The sequence below is a fragment of the Leptonychotes weddellii genome, chromosome 11 (genome assembly GCF_054177405.1).
Source record: "Leptonychotes weddellii isolate Sample4059 chromosome 11, ASM5417740v2, whole genome shotgun sequence".
Taxonomy (NCBI): Eukaryota; Metazoa; Chordata; class Mammalia; order Carnivora; family Phocidae; genus Leptonychotes; species Leptonychotes weddellii.
This window is the reverse complement of record NC_138379.1, coordinates 73,350,665-73,370,441: the sequence shown is the minus strand read 5'-3', so window position 1 is coordinate 73,370,441 and position 19,777 is coordinate 73,350,665. Positions and strand designations below refer to the sequence as shown.

Here is a 19,777-nt window from a genome sequence, read left to right as displayed (position 1 = left end):
ATATTGAGAAGTGCCTTTTGTCTCTGGTTGTAGTTTTCTCCTTAGTGAGCGGTTAAAAAATAATGTCAAAGGGGGCGCCTGGGTGGCTCAGATGGTTAAGCGTCTGCCTTCGGCTCAGGTCATGATCCCAGGGTTCTGGGATCGAGTCCCGCATCAGGCTCCCTGCTAGGCGGGGAGCCTGCTTCTCCCTCTGCCTCTGCCTCTCTCTCTCTCTCTGACTTTCATGAATAAATAAATAAAACATTTAAAAAAAAATGTCAAAGTCAGGGATGCTCTAAACTTCTGTGTTTATTTTCACCACAGTATGAGAAAGATAGGAGAGATTACATTTTATTTTCCTGGCTATGTCAGTCAGCTGAAATAATTGAGGCACACAGGCTATTGGCAGAAATAGGGCAGTTTGAGGCCAGGATAGCAGCAGTAAAAAAAAGGGAAAAAAGGGAAAGGATTAGCAAAAGAAATGATTTTAATCTGTATACCAAACCTCTAAAATTTGGGGGAACATTTGGTGGATTAATGGCATTTCCACTCTGCATGTAAACGTTCTGTGTTCTGTAGATACAACTATTGTCTTAGTTGATTTGCTTTTTTTTTTTTTTTAGTTTAAACTTTTCCTCCAGAAAGATGTTTTGAGAAAGGACAGAAGGACGTAGTCAGACCTTCCCAAACCCATTTGTCAAGTGGATTACATTTGTGTCCTCTCTTAAAAAGATACTTTACCGTGTATGAGAGCAGTTTTTGTAAATTAATATCATCATTACAAATGAGCTAGCCTCCTTGTATACCTCCTTTAGCTTCTTCTTGTACAAGGCGGCCACGCTGGGCTCCACAGGCAGCAGTTTTGGCATGGCCCTGGGGCCCCGGGGAATATTAACTTACAAGGCTTTCCCTCTCTTGCTTTTACATGTCTGAAACTATTTCAAAACTTAGTGACTGAAATGCAAGTTATTAAATACACTTTACTAGAATATAAAGAGTGCTTTTGCCCCCTTCTCCTCTTTGGAGAAAAGCTGGTTGGGAATGTACTTCTAAGACTTCTGGCATGGCTCTTCTGAACATCTACATGGACACATAGCCCAAGATCATAAAAGGAATAAACTAGGCATCAAGATGAGTTCAGCTTAAGTTAGAGCCTACATGCAATTTAAATGCTGCCCTAGGATTTTTATTTATTTTATTTTTTAAAAGATTTTATTTATTTGAGAGAGAGAGAACAGGAGCTGGGTGAGGGGCAGAGGGAGAAGCAGACTCCCCACTGAGCAGGGAGCCCAATGTGGGGCTCGACCCTGGGACTCATGACCTGAGCTGAAGACAGACACTTGACTGAGCCACCCAGGCTGCCCTGCCCTAGGATTTTTTTTTTTCTTTTTAAAGATTTTATTTATTTGACAGAGAGAGAGACAGCAAGAGAGGGAACACAAGCAGGGGGAGTGGGAGAGGGAGAAGCAGACTCTCTGCTGAGCAGAGAGCCCGATGCGGGGCTCGATCCCAGGACCCTGGGATCATGACCGGAGCCGAAGCAGACGCTTAACTGTCTGAGCCACCCAGGCGCCCCCCCGCCCTAGGATTTTTAAAAACCATTTTGTTTTAGGGACGCCTGGGTCGCTCAGTTGGTTAAGCTTCAGACTCTTGGTTTCCGCTCAGGTAGTGATCTCAGGGTCATGAGATCGAGCCCCACATTGGGCTCCACAGCCTGGGTCAGGCTCCACGCCCCATGTGGGGCTCCATGCTCAGCGCGGAGCCTGCCTGAGATTCCGTCTCTCCCTCTCTCTGCCCCTTCCCCCTACCCTCTAAAATAAATAAATACATCTTTTTTAAAAATCCCATTTTTATGAGTACTAGTTGAGCGGACATACCAGGTTTGAGCTGAAGTAGGAAAGCGGGATTCCTTGGTTTCTGATTATCAGAGCCTCCTAACATTGCAAAGATGTGCTTTTCCCCTTTTTCTGGCTGGACTCTGTCCCCAAGGAATCAGGTACCAGATGGAATGGGGGACTGATTTCCTGAAGCCTCTTGGAGGGTATGAATTGTTATGTTAGCCCCTTCTATGCCTGCCCAAGTGTGGCTCAGTGCAGACGGCCCGTTCCTCTCTGTGTGTGTTCCCCTCCCTGGGCACGGGGGCAGACACTGCCTGGGCAGAGTCACCAGAGGCTGAGAAGTGTCTGTGGGTCTCCAGCAGCTGGAAAAGGTTTGAGTCTCTTTGGCAGATGTTTGCTGTTCCAGCCACTTCACTAATGTTGGAAACTAAACCCCTGACTATTCTTGACCAAAGCCCCACTTTGTGATTGACAGCCAGGGTGTGCTTCCTCCCACCAAAGCCCTTTACAGTCTGAGAGAAGGAGAGAGGGAGTGAAAAGAGAAAAATGGAAGCAAAATGGGAATTGGGCTAGGTGCCATTGCTAAAAACCCAAAAATATCGAGGAAAGAGAGTGGCAAAGGCTCATGTGAGGAGAAAGACAAATTCAGTACAACAAATTAAGATTTGAACTCCCATCATGTGCTTGGATCTTTCACGCATATTATGTAATGATCCCAGCGTTCATGCATTCATTTCTTTCCAAAGATTTTATATATTTATTTATTTTAGAGGCAGGGGAGGGGCAGAGGGAGAGGGAGGGAGAGTCTCAAGCGGACTGGGAGCTGAGCGTGGAGCCCCACTTGGGCCTCCATCTCACCCCTGAGATCATGACCTGAGCCCAAACCAAGAGTCCAATGCTTACTGGACTGCGCCACCCAAGCTCCCCTCTGCACTCATTTATTTATGACACACTTACTGAGACCCTACTGTGTGCCAGGTGCTATGCTGGAGAACACAGGAGGAGTTTATTTCACCAGGGGGTGAAATAAACATGCAAAAGATAGTGCAGCAGAGGTAGGAATCAACAGCCTTGGGGAGTGGGGAATCCTTTCTCAGAGGAGGTGACATTTGAGATGGGTCTTGAACTAGTTTTTCAGGCAATGAAGGAGGGAGGGACTGGGCTGTGGAGGGCATTCCCGTAAAGGGAACAGCTTGTGTGAAGGCATGGATTATGAAAGGCCAACCTTGTGAAGTAGGTAGGTATTACCATTGCCACTTATAAATGAAAAAGCTGAGACTCAGCTTTGATTATAAGCGACAGAGAGCTGGAGGCCCCAGATTCCACGATCTGGAATCTCTCTCTCCCCTACACCTGGGACGTGTGCCCTCAGACCCCCTTTAAGAGTTCTTGCCTCCGTGGCAGAAAATCGAGAAGGTGGAAGATCCAAGGAGTTGAACCGAAATTCTTTAGCTATTTTAAACACTGCAGATTTCCAACCAAAGGATAGTCTGGGGGAGAGTGTGAGCAAATGTTGTGCCTGTGGTCGAGAACCCGAGCGGGAAGCAGAGGCGAGGCAGATTCCCGCCGGGCACGGTGACCGGGGCTTTCGGCGCTGTCCCCGCCGCGCGCTGCCGGCAGCCTCCCGTGTGGCAGCGCCGCGACGCAGGGACACGAGAGCGCGGCTGCAGATCCGGGTTTGGAGAGAGGGAAGGAAGAGACGAAGAGAAGGGGCAAGGGAGGGAAGAGAAGGGCCGAAAGGAAAAGAGAAACCAGGATGGAAGATGGGGTGAAGAAGAGAAGGGAGGGCAGAAGAGAAAAGAGAAGGGGGACGTCCCACAGGGGAGGGGAGGCCGAAGTGCTGGGAAGAGTGGGGGGAAAGGGAGGAATGGGAGGAAAGGGGGGAAGGAGTCAAGGCAATTAAAGGAACAGAGAGGGTGAGACGGGGCGCGGAGGGGGGCGGGGGAATAAGCCTGGAAAGGGAGAAAAGAAGTTGCAGGGGGGAAAGGCCGGGCAGAAACAGGGCCCAGAAGACTAACTCGGAGTAAGCGCGTCCGGTACGCGCCCGGCAGGACCGGACAAACAGTCCACACCGATAAAGCTCAGTCCCTCGCCAGGGTCGCCGGGTTAAAGAGAGGCTGTCGCTCAGGTGCTGCGCCCCAAGTCTTGAGCACGCCTCGCGGCCCGCGCTCCCCGTGGGGTCGCCCCCACGCCACGGGCTCTCGAATCCCACCAAACACTCCGTTTCTCGGCCCCTGTCAACAGATCTGCGCTGGCCAGGGGCAAAATATAACCCCCCCACCCAAGATTGTCCTCGGAGCGAGCGTCGCGCCCTTGGGACTCGTCCCCAGCTCGTGGCGCCGCTGGTCCCCGCTGCGCCCGCGGCCTGGAGAAACCCTCGGGGCTGGCACCGCGCGTTGGGGCCCCGGCTGAGCCGGGAGCGGTCCTCCCTCCCCCACCCCCCGGCTCCGGACAGCGGACAGGCGGCGGGGACTGCTGGTCGCCAGAGCCCGGGGCGCTCCCGGGCCCTTCGCGGCGACCTCGCGTCCCTGCGGAGGGACGCGCGCCGCCGCCGGGACACCTGGCCGCAGTCTTCGCGGGCCCTGGAGCCGCCTGCGCGTGGAGGAGAATGAACGAAAACAATTCTAAACGGAGAGGAGGGGAGGAGTAGGGAGCCCCGGCACACGTGAACACATCCAGAATGAAGATCCTCGAAGTCGCACTGCGAGCCATGTCTAATACCCGGCTCTAATTCGGCTGACTGCTATTTTCTCTAAGTGCCTAGGTATTAGTCCTCCAGGTGTGTCCCTTCCGTCCGACCTGAACCACCAGCCCAGGGGCGCGCGTCCGCTTGCTACCGCGGCGACTCGGGCTCCTGGGCGAGCAGCTCTGCAGCGAGCCCGCCGCGACTCCGGGCCGCTTCCAGGTTTCCGGCGAGATGTCACCAGCCCCAAACTCGGTTTCGGAGAAGGCCGTCCGCGTCTATAATTCTGTCTCTCTCTCTCGTGCGTTTTCCTTCCGGCCCCACGCACACCAGTTCGGAGACAAAATCGTGGGAAAGCGGTGCCGCAACGGGCGGTTGTGGCCGGCCGCCGGGCGGGGTGGCAGGACGCAGGCAGCGGGAGCCGTCCCGGGCGCCGAGACTGGGTGGGGGTCCCCCTCGGCCACCAATTCCAATCGAACACAAGTTCGTACAGACACTGATTGGAACAGACTCGGAGGTTAGGAGCCCAGGAGGGGGGAGGCAAGCCACCCAATAAGCGTGTGTCTTCGGGGCTCCCCTAACCCTAAGCGAGGGACCCGGGAACGAAAGCCGCCCTGCCCGGAGCATCGGGCGGCCAGAATCCTCGAGTGGGGCTGAGGGCCCGCGGACACCGCGGCATCGCGCTGCGCTGGCCCTGCCGGCGGCGAAAACAGTTCATAAACGTTAAAACGTAAAAAAAGAACGCACGCTTTTGGGGGATTACTTTCTCATTTTTACAATTTATTATTGGGATAACGGTCAGGGCAAGGGTCATTTATGGTCTGGGATCTCGTGGGAGCGGTCAAGTGTGCGGCTCCGCGCGGGCCGAGAGCCTAGTGAACTGCAGAGGCCGCGGGTCCTTGGGAAACCGGGGAGAAAGACAAACGGGTCCTTGGGGCGCCGGCTCTGTGGCCCGCAGCCTCGGGAGCCTCAGCAAGGACTCGACTTCTTTCTAGCAAGAGACCTAGACGCGCCTGCTCCCCGGGTTGCGGGTTGCGCGCACGGGACCCAGCCCAGGAGGCGCACGGGGTCGCGTCCCGGAGGAGCGGCCCAGCCCCGGCCCGCGGGCGGGGGCGGCGCGCGCTCCCCGCACCGCGCGCACGCCCGAGCGCGCACACTCGGCACACACACCTGGAGCTCGTCCCAGGAGGGGGGCGGGGAGGAGAGCCAAAGCGAGTGTCTTAAAATAGAGAGGCTGGCAGAGGAGCGCGAGACACCGCGAGGCGGGAGGAGGCGAGCGAGAGGCGGGCACGAGGTGTGCAGGTCCGCGGCCGGCTTGCACGGGCGGGCTGGGCGGGGTGGGCGCCGACGCCCCTCGGCGCGCCTCGGCACCGGGCCCCGCAGGAAGCGCGCGCTGATTGACAGCTGCGCCGTCCCAAAAAGGCTCCGCGAAGATGCTGATCCGCGGGTGGGTCTAGACGCGCGGCCGGCGCGCCCGGTGCCCGCTCCCGTCCGCGCGCCTCCCGAGCCCGCCGCCTCCCCGGCGGCCGAGGAGCGGGGCTGAGGCCCCCGCCGGCGCGCCAGCCCCCGCGGCCCCGGCCGGCCGGCGCTCTCCCCGGCTCACCATGCACTGCCACGCGGAGCTGCGGCTGAGCTCGCCCGGCCAGCTCAAAGCAGCCAGGCGGCGCTACAAGACTTTCATGATCGACGAGATCCTTTCCAAGGAGACCTGCGACTACTTTGAGAAACTTTCCCTCTACTCCGTGTGCCCGTCGCTGGTCGTGCGACCCAAGCCCCTGCATTCCTGTACCGGTAAGACGCCTCGCCGGGGGTGGGGTGGGGGAATTAGTGGGGTGCCGTGGCTTTCGCGCGGGTGTCGGGCGCCTTCCCGCCTCCGTCCTCCCACCGGAGGGCGAGGGGCTTCTTCCCGTGCCCTGGTGGGGGACCAGACTTGTCAGCGGCGGGCATCGCAAGGGCGGCCGCGATCTGGGACGGGCCAGGCAAGGTGTGGATCGCAAGGCTGGCGGTGGAGCGGAGGCAGCGGGCCCCTCGGAGCGGCGGCTCGGGCCACGCCGGCGATCCCGCTCGCGGGAGAAAGCTCCCTCCTTCCCGGCGCCGCTGTCGTTTTCGGTCAGAAAGTTCAAACACTTGACCCGGTTCAGCGCCTAACTCACTGTTTCAGGAAGTGGTGTTGCTGCTCCCCTTGAGTTAACTTGTCCAACCTCCTCTTGTCTCCACTGGGAATTTTACAAGTCAATCAGTGTCCTGAGGTTCTCAACTAAATCCAGAAATCATTGAACTTTACTTAAAAGGATCTCCCTCTGGGGCAGTAGTTCTGGAATCCATCCCCTGTGGTGCAAGCTGAGGAGGTCACCCTTTTGTTTTAAGGGACTGAAAAAACAGCAGTTATAACAATAAAAACATTCTTAACGTCTGGTTTCCTCTATCCACAAGAGCCTAACTAAGATCACTAGGAAAGATAAAGAACATTTAATAAACACGTTGAAAAAGTCGTAGGTTTATATGGAAAGTAAATCCGAAGGTATTTTTAAAACTTTGAGTGTATTAAGAGAACCCCCAAGTTTCAAAGTGCCCTGGCTTTATAAGGATTTAGGCTATCGAAAAGCAGGTATAAAAGAAAAAAAAAAGTTAAAGCAGTTTTTATCAAAAATAAGTGTGTGTGCTTTCAACTAAAGGTAAAAATTTAGTATTTCCCAACTAAAAGAAACTTTGAGGTTATATTTGTTGCATGGGTGTCCTGAAATAAATAATTTTGTTATACTCCCGCTGAAAAAGTAAAGTGAAGAGCTAGCAGTGTTTTTAAAAGACATTTTTTTTTTTGACCTTTCAGGTCAGAAGCTTCTAGTGCACAATGCTTAGAGTCCTATATTTTCTTTTGATTTGATGGGTTGTCCCTGTAGGACAATCAGTTAATATATGTAAATACAGCAAAGTTCTTTGAAAACCAAGTTGTTTCCACATGTATTTGGTTATGAAATGAATACAATATTCAGGTGTGCCTTTGTAAAATAAATTTTATCCGTAAGGTAGAATTAGCCTTGATAGCTCATAACAGGACTTGCAATACTAAATTTTAAGGGCCAAGAAGTATATGAGTCAAGAAACTTTAGAAATAAGGTAGATATGCTTGATGTTTATATTTTTACATTTACGTGCCTGCCGTGCATATGTAAACCCTTGAATAAATAGTCTACGTATATATTAAATAGGGGAGGTAGGCTAAGTCTTGTATTGAGCATAAATCATCACTTTTCCTCTTTGAGGAAAAAAAAAAGATTTAATCACAAATTTCAATGCACCCTGCTATGACATCGCATGACCCTAGGACAAAACAGAACAGTTCTGAACACTGAGGTATAACACAGGGCCGGCAAAATTTTTAGTGACTTTGTGCTCTGCATTGACCCAAAGGCAGATTTGCTTGGCTTTTAGCAGTCACAGAATTGGATCATAGTAAAAACATGCTAAAAAAAAAAAAAAAGTAATAAATAACCTCAGAAAACAGTGATCCAGTCATCAATAGGAGCTGAGTAAGTTCTGTTTCACTGAGTCTTGTATGGAAATAAGTCAGAGGAAAATAAGATGATTCATACGTAGTTTTGAGAATGTTAAGGGTGAATTGCACATGTATCACGAACTAAAAGTTTTGCTTGGTCTTGTGCTTTTGAAGTTCCTTGATGGTTTGTGTGAAAGGCTGGTTGTTGGTAATGGTTTTCTTGCCCTGTCATTCCAGTGTTTACTTTTTTTAGATTGTTCTTTCGAAAAATGTCATGATTTTGTGGTAGTTGAGATTTAAAATATAGAGACTGGGATTTGCCAGTGGAATTAAACCCATAAAAACTGGCTACAATAGTCCATACTTTCAGGTCATAAGCCTTTAGTGGGTTTACGATTACAGTTAAAGCCTAACGTGTATTAGATCATGGGAATCCCATTAGTGACTTCTCAAGGGTTTTGCAAATACCACACTTTCAAAGCATTTTTGTTGTTTTTAACAGTTATGTTTAAGATCAAAAATCTTAGACTGGATAAATTTAATCTTTTATTAATTAAAAATGACATTAAGTTGCTGGCATTCTACATTCAATACAATTATATACATGTATGTATATATATATATATATTTTTTTTTTTTTCTGGATAGAGATAAATATTTAGCACTTTTGGTAGAACCGATGTATAAAAAGTTCAAATCAAGTGAAAGGCATACATTGGAATTAAAATTACTGAACTTTCTCTCATCCTTCGGTTTGCCATTTTTAAGATTCAAATAACTACCAACAGTGAACTTTGCCAGGTAAAATAATGAAATGAGATTAAAAAAAAAAAGTTACCACCCTGCACAATAAGTATATAAATTTGGGATGAAAAAAAAGCTACAGCATTTAAGAAGCCTCTACATAATTAAGCAGTGCACATTGTTTAGATTTAGTAATCCAAATGCCAATTTATGGTACTAAATCTCCTCAGGCAGAAGATCATGTATTCAAGTAAATTGAGAAATGGAAACATTTTTCATTAGGCAGATCATCACCTGATGGTAATTTATTATTAGACACTCTAACCTTGATGGAATACTCCCCTCCAAAAAAAAAATTGTTTTAACAGGCCCTTTCTTACTACAAATACAGTAATTTTAGGCTTAGCAGGCTGTCTCTATATTTAAGTTTCCCAAGAGATGTTCTACCTCACATAATAGACAGTGAGAAAGGGAATCCTATCCTTTGAAGCCAAATTGAAGGAACATTTGTCATTAGATTTAAAATAAAATTTAAAACACCGAGCCCAAAGAGAGCCTCCATTTGAAAAAAAAGTTTGTTACTCGGACCACTGATGAGGTGTGAAATATGTTTAGGATTATTTTAAAATCTGGTAACAGGGGCGCCTGGGTGGCTCAGTCGGTGAAGCGTCTGCCCTTCTCTAGGGTCGTGATCCCAGGGTCCTGGGATCAAGTCCCACATCGGGCTCCCTGCTCTGTGGGAAGCCTGCTTCTCCCTCTCCCACTTTCCCTGCTTGTGTTCCCTCTCTCGCTGTGTCTCTCTCTGTCAAATAAATAAATAAAATCTTTAAAAAAAAATAAAAAAATAAAAAAAATCTGGTAACAGTCATCCCCATTTAAAATGGAAATATATTGCCATCTAGAAATCAGTTAACAATCTCTCATAAATGTTAGAACATTGACAGTGATTAAAGGCCAAAAATGAGGTGCAGTTCAGAGTATCATAAATACTACTTAACTCTTGAGTGCATTATTTCATTTTTCTGGTCGTGATTAATGTTTCTTGGTGGAAGAGTTGCTTAAAGAAATCTGGCTTCTCAGGATGGAGTATAATGCAGAGATATCGGCAGGTCATTTTTGAAGGCTCTCTCTTTCAGTTTGGTCTTTAGAGACCGGCAGAGTTTGGAAAAGATGAATAGGCTGCTTCACAAAAACAAGGCTGTAACAATTTATCCTAAGAGTTTTCTTGAGGATACTGAGAAGCCAACCTACTGTGCTAATTACTTAAAATTCTATTTTAGTTATTTATACTTACAACCTAGAATTACCTTAGACTTGCACATGCGTGTTTTGCGGCGGGGTGGGGGTGGGGGGGAGAAGGTGAATGTAGATACTAGGACGTTTTGCAGCCTGTGACCAGCACATGGCTTTTAATTAATCCACTAAAACCTACAGGCCAATTTCTTTCTCCTTCCTTGGTGGAATGGTTCTGCTGGATCTCCCGGTGACCTTCAGTGGCCAGCCTTGTAGAACTGACTGTTGAGGTACAGAGCTGGAAGGGATCACAGAGATCACGGACCAATCTCCCCAAGCAGAATATCCTTTTTTTTTGTGAGGCGCTACGGTCACATCAGTGCTTAGACACAGTTTTAGTCCACGCTGTCCACTGCCTGCCTTCTTGTTAGGGTACTCAGAAATCAGGAAGACTTCCAACTTGGTTACACACCCGGGATAAATCCGTGCAGTCACACCCAAGGGACAGTCAACCAGCCAATTAAAAGGGGCACTTGGGGAAGGGTGTTTATCTTAAGAGGTGGCATTGAGAACATTTTATCCTTTGGTGGGTCCAAGAGAAACAAGTTCTTTGGGGTGGTGTCCTTGGGTTCATTTTTATCACAAAGATTGGGTGTCATCCCAGTGAAAAATGAAATGAGGTGGGGACATGTGTAATGGCTTCTTTGGAAGTTAGGCAGCCTGCTGTTGCTTCAGGGAGTTGGCTCCAGTCATTTCCTAAATCTCAGTGTGGTCTTTCAGTCTGAGAATGAAGCCCGTAGGATCTTGGGAACCTGAGGGTTGGGGACTGGAATGTTAATGGAAAAAATGTAAACTGGGGTTTGGGAGGGTGATCATTATCAACAAGCATTTGTATTTCTGCCAGAGGCTGATAGGCTTTTATTAGCGATTATTCATAACTGCTTCTCCTGTTCCCATTCTAAGGGTAAATAAATCGAGGGATGCACAGGACATAGGACTCATCCAGGGTCAGAATAGATTTGGAGCTGGGCTCTTTGGGCCCCCCTCAGCTGTTCTCATTTACTCCTTAAATTTTATGACTCTTTTGTTTTATACAGACAAGCTGAGTGGCTCCTCAGGAGTCAGTTTTAACTGGTGAATATAGTTCATTAGCAGTTTCTTCTCCGGTTCTGGTTTCCCTAATAACCAAGGGGAAAATGATTAGAAATTTAGTCCACAAGTTAAAATGCCTCTCCGAATGTCTGCAGTCTTTAGTATCATTTAATTCACCATTTTCATTCAACAGATCTTCATTCTTGCTTGGTGATGGCACTGTTAACGAGTTCATTACATTTCAGTTTATTCTAAATCTTGACTCACAGTTGGGATACTTTACAAATTCCCCTAAACTATCTGTAGAACCACTGCCAAGCCCATCTTTGTTGTTCTCTAGAATGTATTGGGCAGTTTGGAATTGGGATCGGGCAACATTGTGACAATTGAATACTTTTGCTCACCAGATGGAATTTTCTGTTTGAAGTCCCCCTAAAGGGTGTCATCGCCAGCCAACTTGTCATATTAACCTCGTTAAATACAGCCAAAATGAAACGGTGTTTATGGTACCTCTTTTATGAAGCCAGTCTGCCCGTGTTCTTGTGGGTTGTATGTCTGGATTGAAACCGCATTTGGGTATAAGCGTGGACTGTATAAAGTTGCTAGTGGTAACCCACCTCAGGAATTGAAGTGAAAAGGTTGTTAGGTCGAATAAGTCCCAGGAATCTATAGGAAAAGCAGTAAGGATTATAAAAGGTTGTTTAAATTGTAAGGAGAGATTAAACAAACAAACAAAACCCACAAAAAGAAGGAATAGGGAAAAAGAAAAAGCAGGTTTCCCTGAAACTTTCGTAGCTGCTCCAGGGAGCCTTGCCTAAAGCCCAGGGTCCTTCAGCATGGCTGCTCAGGCCAAGCTAAGGGGGCTTCTGAAATTTTTGTCCGTACATGTAGAATAAATGTCAGGCCAGAAGCCTTTTTAGGTGTCATTTGCACTTTATTTTTGAGGTCCGGCAGGAACAGAGATGGAAAGCTAGGTAAGCCACATGATCTTAGGCTCCCTCATTGGTATGAAGCCCGTGAACTTGTATGGGTGTTGCCGGCCTGCTCCACCGGCCCCTCGTCCAGCTCCAGGGTGAAGTGCGCTCAGGTCCTGTGGCTGAACCCATTGCTGAACTCGTCCCTGGAATGTGGGACTAGAGGGCTGCCACAGAGGGCCGCGGGGATTGGGATGAGATGTCCAGATTTCAGCCTCATTTGCCATTCTTCCTTGGGGAAGGCCGTTGCACACGCCGTGTCGTGGAGTCATTTTTAATGTGGCACGGAGCTAAACCCCACTCTCACAGCTTGCTCACTGAGGGCTGCCCAGAGCCCGCAGGTGCTCACAGAGCTGTCAGGAGCCCCGGCTGGAAGCGACCCGCTTCCCTTGGCAGCAGCATGAACAGAGAGAGGAAGAGGGGACTGTGAGATATTCGGGGGAAGGCTCCCCACGTGTGACAAGCCCCCATGTGCCGCCTCTCTGGGGCCTGCTTCGGCAATAGCGGCCTGTGAGGTCGGAATGGCTATTTCTTCCTCCACAGCACAGATGACGGGATGAAAATTGGCATTAGAGTGTATTAATAATGCGGTTCAGATCAGAACCTTGTATAACCTTGGTGATATTCACAAAATAAGTGGTTCGAGAAAGAGAAGCTTGTGTGTGTGTGTTTGTTTGTTTGTTTGTATTTAACCAGAAGACCTCTGCAACCCCTCAGGATTTAATGTATTTTTATTGCAGCTTAAGAACAGTTAGGAAAAAAAAAAAAGTCTTGTTAAAATGAATGCTCTAAATAAAAACACAGTTAATTTTCCATTACAGTGTCTAATTACTCATCATCACCAGGGCATTTTTATATGGCAATTTAACTTCTTGAAAGTGGAAACTTGGCACACGTTTAAGGAAGAAAGCAGTGCTCCTAGATAGGTATCAGAAGATGGTCTAATTATGTTTGGGCTGGAGTTGATTCTTACACATGATTGCTCTGGAGAAGATAGGGGGATAGAGGGCCTCTTTCTTTAGTTGCGAAGGAGAGTCTCTGGTTTCTTCAGTGCCCGTTGAAATTGAATATGGAGGGAGAGAATTCTGAACGTTAGATGATGTGCAAGTACATCTGAAAAGGGACCCTGCCAGTCACCAGTTGAAGCTGATGTCAGGACTACTTGATAGGCCTGGAGGACAGCTATCTATGCTTTCTGACTCCCCTGGCAGAGTGTATAAAGGTGAACATGGCCTTTCTCCAAGGAAAGGTCAAGATACCACTGAATAGAAGCCAATCTGGGAGGATCTCCACACGAAACTAAATATGTTAAGAGTCCAAGCAGACAAGCTTACGTGGCTCCTTTTTTTGCATCCCTCTAGCTTACCAGCATGTCCTTAGGAAACATATTCTTCTGGATATTGGGGATAGATAAGCATTCTCACAGTGTACGTCGAATAAGATTACCTGCTGCCCCGGTGATGTCAATGTCATTATTTAAAAAAAAAAAAAAAAACCTTATGTGTGTGATAAGCGATGTGATGATTTTCTTTTCGCTTTTCTAATTCAAGGATCGCTTATGACGTGTGGGAAAATGGAATGGTCTAGGGCTTGGTGGAATCTTAGGAAGTCCTAGCTGTATTTCCATGCCAGGAATGCCTAGCAGGTCCCTAATTCTGATTCACCTGCCAGCCTCCAGCACCCACTTCCCTCTTCTCAGAGTTCTTTGCACTCTGTAACTTAACCTTTGTTGAAATTCAGGATTATGGTGATTTCACAGACAAAATCAAAGCCACTTGTATATTGAAGGAAGTGTAACATGGAAGTTTAGTTTAAGCGATGTCTAGGAGAATCGACGTTGTACGTTTCCCTCATGGTAGCTTACAAACAACCGAGTCCTGGTATTATGTCTTCTGTGGTGGGGGAACCGCCTGGGCAAAGAAAGTTGCCGAGACTCCTCCTCTTGTGTCCTCTTTTATTTATCCCAAAGGCAGCTACAAACTTGGGAGAAATGCTAGAAATACCCTGAACCCTCTTCTTCACATTTGTAACAATAATAGAAAGCATGCCTATCATGTAATAGGCATTGGACTAAGTGCTTCAAGATCAGCTAGAGATCATCCCTAGGAAGTAGGTATTATTATTGCCACGAATGGGAAGCCGAGAAATTAACTTTCCCAAAGTCACAGGATACATAAAGATCACTTACAAAGCAATAAGAAGGCAAGTAGAAAGATTTGCAATTCATAGAAATGAATATCTAGACAGTAAAGATGAAAGGATGTTCTGCCTCCCTGGGAATCAGAAAAACACAAATTAAAACGAGATACCATTTCACACCCATCAGATAGGCAAAAATTAAAGAATCTGATACAATTGATGACAGCGATGTAGAGTGATAGACATTCTCATACACTGATGGTAGGAATATTTTTTTTGGTACAATTACTTTGGAGAGCCGTGTGGTAACACCCAGTAAAGCTGCAGATCCACACATGCCCTGCAGCTCAGCAGCTCCATCTCTGGGTTGATGCCTTGAGAAAACACTGTATGTGTGGGAAGGGACACATGTTTAAGAATGGTCATTTCTGTGTTGTTTATGGTAGTGACAAAGCTAAAACAATCAAACCACTCTTCAGAAGGAAAAAGGATAAAAACATACGTCTATTCATGCAATGAAATTCTATGTAATGAAAATGAATGAACCAGAACCATATTCTGCACGTATGAATATGGATAAGTGTTAGAAATACAGTGTTGAGAAAAAAACACAAGTTGTAGATTGATACTTACAATCTGATACTATTTATATACTGCTTGAAAACATGCAAACTAATATATTGTTGAGGGAGGCAAGGGTATGGGAGGAGGAGGGCTACCCACAGGTTTTTATTTTCCTGTGTAAAAATTTATTTATTAAGGAAAAGAAAAGGCCTAATGTAAATATGGCTAAGCATTCAGATTTAACAAAGCTTGGTCATGGGTATACAGATGTTCATTACATTATTCTTTGTACTTTCTGTATGTTTGAAATTTTTCGTAATATAAACCTTGAAAAATGATAGTATGGGAGACCTCACATATGCACAAAGCTCTTGATCTTGTGGAATGCTTGATGGCTTTCTTAATAGCTTTTCTGTCCTGAAACAAGCTTTTAAATGCAGAGCTTGTTGTACATAGTCTCGCAGTAGGGAAATAAGAACACTTTATAATTAGACACATGAGTACAACTCTCACTAAAACAACCACTGTAGCTTCTGTAATTGGTTTCTGGATCTCACTTACCTCCCCTGGCTGGATGGGGATACTATTTATCACCAAGATAGCTGCTGTTCCCCCGGGGGATACTTTGGCATATGAGTAAACGTTCTCTGAGCCCCGCATAAGGGCTGGAAGGGGTTTTCTCCATGAAGGGTTTGTTTATTTCAGATATACATCAATAATCATGCAAGCAGGAGTCATCAGGATTTTTCCCTTCTTAATGATGTTTAAAATCACAGTAAGTTGTCTTTTATTGCATCTTGCTTTTGTATCTTATTTGCTGAGATGATATACCACCCTTGGCTTTTGACCTGTAGTCCATTGCTATTGACAATTTAACTTAAAAAAAAAAATTGTCTAGGGACAGCTGTGAATACCAAAGAATCTAAAAATGTTAAAATGTAACTTATTAGGAGGAACGAATGATGTTGGTGTTGGCGTATAAACTGGCTGAGTTCTCCTTATCCTTTGGAACCACAGATGTGCTGTGAAAACTTTGATGTGTGGTAGCAGACCTGGTTAGGAAGGGATGAGAACCGTTACCGTGGAAATCCCACAGAGAGCTGTGTGTTAGGGATAGTAAGTGGTCATCTTATGGTTTGGAGAAGGTAACTGAGACCATGTTACTCTACCATGACATCTGCAGTGGCAGATGCTTTGCTCAGTCTATCTTAACAGCCAGGACCTTTTTCTTTTTCTTTCGTTCCAATTTAGAAATAGTGCTCTAAGACATTTTGACCAAAAGGTCGCCTTTGGGGGCTTTCTCCTTCTGTGTCCCTTTCAGAGAGAAAACACTCTTCAGTGGGGGGTGAAACAGTTTGTACGGTCAAGAGTTGGCCAGCGTGCTCCCCCTCCTAGACCATCCCTCTCTGCCTAAATACGGCAGACCCTTGAACAACACGGGTTTGAACTGCACGGGTCCACTTATGCATGGTTTGTTTGTTTTTTTAAATACAGTACAGCACTGTAGATGTATTTTTTCCCCTTCCTTACGATTTTCTTGGTAACATTTTCTATCCTCCAGCTTACTTGTTTGCAGAATACAAAATATGGGGTAACTGTTTATGTTACCGGTAAGGCTTCTGGTTAGCAGCGGGCTGTTAGTAGTTAAGTTTTGGGGGAGTCAGAAGTTCGACGGTGATATTTTGAGCGCCCCCCAAGCCCCTTATTGTTCAGCGGTCAACTGTACACACAGAGAAGCAAATCAATCCAAGCCCTGTAGGGCGTGCGTCCCGCCCAGACCATCTGCAGCCCCTGTCACAGAGCTTTCTTCGGTGCTTGGCAGTGGCACCTATGGTCAGCAGGAATTAATGACCACATCTAGAGGACTGTGGCCAAATTGGACATGACTGAAGGGACGGTGGATCTGTCAGATTTGTTGCCAGTGAGCAGACTTTCATGGGTTGCAGGAGCAAGGCTGCAATTTATCTGACCCACGTAGATGCATGCGGTGGCTGGAGTAAATCAGACGGACTGCAATTTTCGTTGTGTCTTGCTCAGTCAACCTTCTGGATCTTTTCAGTGGAATCTTATCCCTCATAAAATGAACTAGCTGGGCTGGAGACTGTGAATGGAGAAAACATTACGAAGACAAGTTCCAAAGAGGTGCCGTGTGACTCTAAGTAAGATAACATGCAGAAGGACTTGTTCTCGCGACCCATGGAGTCTGTTCAACAAATCGGACAGATCCACCTTGGATCTTCTGTTTGGAACTACGTGGGAAAAAACGGGCGAGGACTTAGAATATTTATGGTCACTTTTTAGCAAGTTTCACCAAGGGAGAGAGATAGGAATATATTTGACTTAGGTTCCAGTCCAAGGCCTTTTCTTCTCATGACTGAACATTTTATTGAAATAATTGGTAAATCGCCCTGGAGGAGATTGTTTCAGAGGATGTTAATTTTGTTATCCCTGGATATCATGGCAACTCATTATTGCTCTTAGCACGTTAGACAGCTGTGTAACTTGGAAGCATGTTTTCAATCCTCAGTTTAGAGCACAGCGTAAAGGAACGTTCTGTTGGAGTGCGGGTTTGGTTTTTTTAAATTGGAACATTGAGTCTGGGCAGTTGGAACGATTAGCTGCACAAGCAGAGTGCATTTCACTTTTTTTAGGTAACCATAAAATAGATATAACAATAATTATAAATGGTAACCCCGTGGCAGACACGAGGTGCATGCCTACACGAGGGCATGTAAGTTAATGAAATAGTTGTTGCGATCACTGCTTTTCGGATGAGAAAAGGGAAACTCGGGGAGATGAAGAAATGGCAACAAGGTCACGTGAGTAGGTGGCACAGTTGAGATTGGAATTCAGGTCTATTTCTTTTGGTATAAAGCTCCATACTATGTATAACCATATGGAAGTATGCAAATTAGAAGTCAAGCCTGTCCCTTTCCATGGGGGGTCCATACTGTATATAAAGCAAGGTCCGATGAACGTGAAGGAATTTATTTTGCACCTCTTAATGTTTTGCACCTCCTTTACACATATTTACAATCACTTAGTGTGTACCAGTTAGTCTTTCCTTTCCCGTGATTATTTGGGTCTCTGAATGATTCAGAATTTTGCACCTCCTTTACACATATTTACAATCACTTAGTGTGTACCAGTCAGTCTTTCCTTTCCCGTGATTATTTGGGTCTCTGAATGATTCTAGACGAATTCTAAGAAGCAGTACTATCTTTGGAGGAAGCGAGATCATAGACCTACTGCTTTCTGGCGGTGTGATTTTGAGCCCATCTCCTTGCCCCTGGGTGTCCTTAACGGTGTGACATGCCTAAGGCTTCTTTGGTCACATTGCTTCCATGAGCTGTGGTTCTCTGAATAAAGTTTTCTGTGGGGGTCAAGGGTGGAATTCCCATCCATCCATCCATCCATCCATCATCCATTCGTTATTGTGAATCAGAGAGAATATGCTTAAAAACTGAATACAGCCAATTGCCTGGAGAGTTAAGACTTGGAATATTTTTCATGAAATACTCACTATTAAATTTAGTGGGGAAAAAAATCTGGCCACTTGTTTGCCATCACTTCAAAGGTTAAGAGACTAATTTGTTTCACATTATATATTGTGGAGCTTGGGGTGGGTTCTGGGAATCTCTGTTTTTAAAAAGAGATTATAATGATTATAATGAAAAGTCAAGTTTGGGAACCACTGTAGTATAGATATCAGCTTAATGGTGAGATAGATGTAATTTGTACCCCATGACTTAAATACAGGAAGCTGGTTAGTGGAATGATCCTAGTGGATGGATTTTGAGTCGGGTGGTACTGGGTTTGTGTGCATTTTATTGTTTGTTTGACCTTCGGCAGGTCATTTGACCTCCCTGACACTCAATTACTTCATCTACAAAAGGAAGATAATATTAACTCCCTAATGGGGTTAGTCATGTAGGTTAAATGAGATAATGCATATAAAGCTCTTAGCATAGTTCCTGGCATGTAAGTGCTCAGTAATTGATAGCTTCTCTTAAAAATAATAATCTTATAATCATAACTGCATCTTGGTTGACTGAAGCACAGCCCTTTAGAGAAAGATTGCTATTCGAATTAAACTCAAGAAAAACTAAATATCTTTAAAAAACCACTTCACTCCAGGGCATTCTTGTGAGTTATGTCATAGCACTAACTGCCTCTTGAGGCCTCTTGCAACCTGGGTGGTCTGTGAGCCAAGTTCAAGTCGTCATGAATAGGTACGTTTGATTCCCCCACCTTCCTGTTTTATAATATGAATTCAGAATTTTGTAAATTCCTAAACGAGTGGCACAAACAGGTCAACACGACATCGTCACAAAATGTGCTTTGTTACTTTCTTCTTTTACAAGAGTTGCTCAGGATTAATTACCCGTAGGAAAGGTTTCATCATGCAGCTGTGTACCTCAAGAACTGTTTCAGAAAAGTGGCAGAATTTCCCAACAAGTTTGAATTCTTTTCTTCCTTGAAGAGTACAGTTAGGGATAATCTTTTCTTGTGCAGGAGAATATGAATATTCTCTTATTTCAGAGTACTGAGAGAGAGAAAAAAATTCAGTTGTGATCTTTTTTAATTGGCGATGTGGAAAAGGTAGCAGGTTGGGAAACAGTTGTTATCCTAGTATATTATTGGGTCTGTGATTCACAGGGAGTTCCAAATAAAGCCCCTGTTTTACAGCTTTTAAATTGCTCATGGGGCTAGTTTAAGATCCCATTCTAAGTGGTCATGGTGGCTGTTGCGTTGAAGGACTGCGTGGCCAAGGGTTTGACATGGATTTTCCCGGAAATTGTGTTTCTCAACTAGTCACTGGTATCTTAGGAGGCCCAGTGTCTGCTAATGAAATACTTTAATCAGTGAATCCCCTCCATAGGGTGAGAAAAATTCTCTTGATGAGGAGTTCTCCCCTTCCATGATGTGAAAGAAGCCCTGGTGAACAGGGCAGTACGTCCCACCATTTATAATGATGATTCCTACAAGCAGTGTCTAGGACATCATCCAGGCTCAGTGGGGGGGGGGGGGGGGG

General features: G+C 46.0%; 1 protein-coding gene across 1 annotated transcript in view; it reads left to right on the top strand.

Moving 5' to 3' along the window:
• Positions 1-6,089: 6,089 nt before the first annotated feature.
• The window catches only part of BARX2 (BARX homeobox 2), a 67,935-nt gene continuing 54,247 nt past the window's right edge, over positions 6,090-19,777 (top strand). The window contains exon 1 of the mRNA XM_081797440.1: positions 6,090-6,291. Within this exon, the coding sequence (XP_081653566.1) occupies positions 6,105-6,291 (187 nt within the window). The 5' untranslated portion in view covers positions 6,090-6,104. The remainder of the gene's footprint in view (positions 6,292-19,777) is intronic.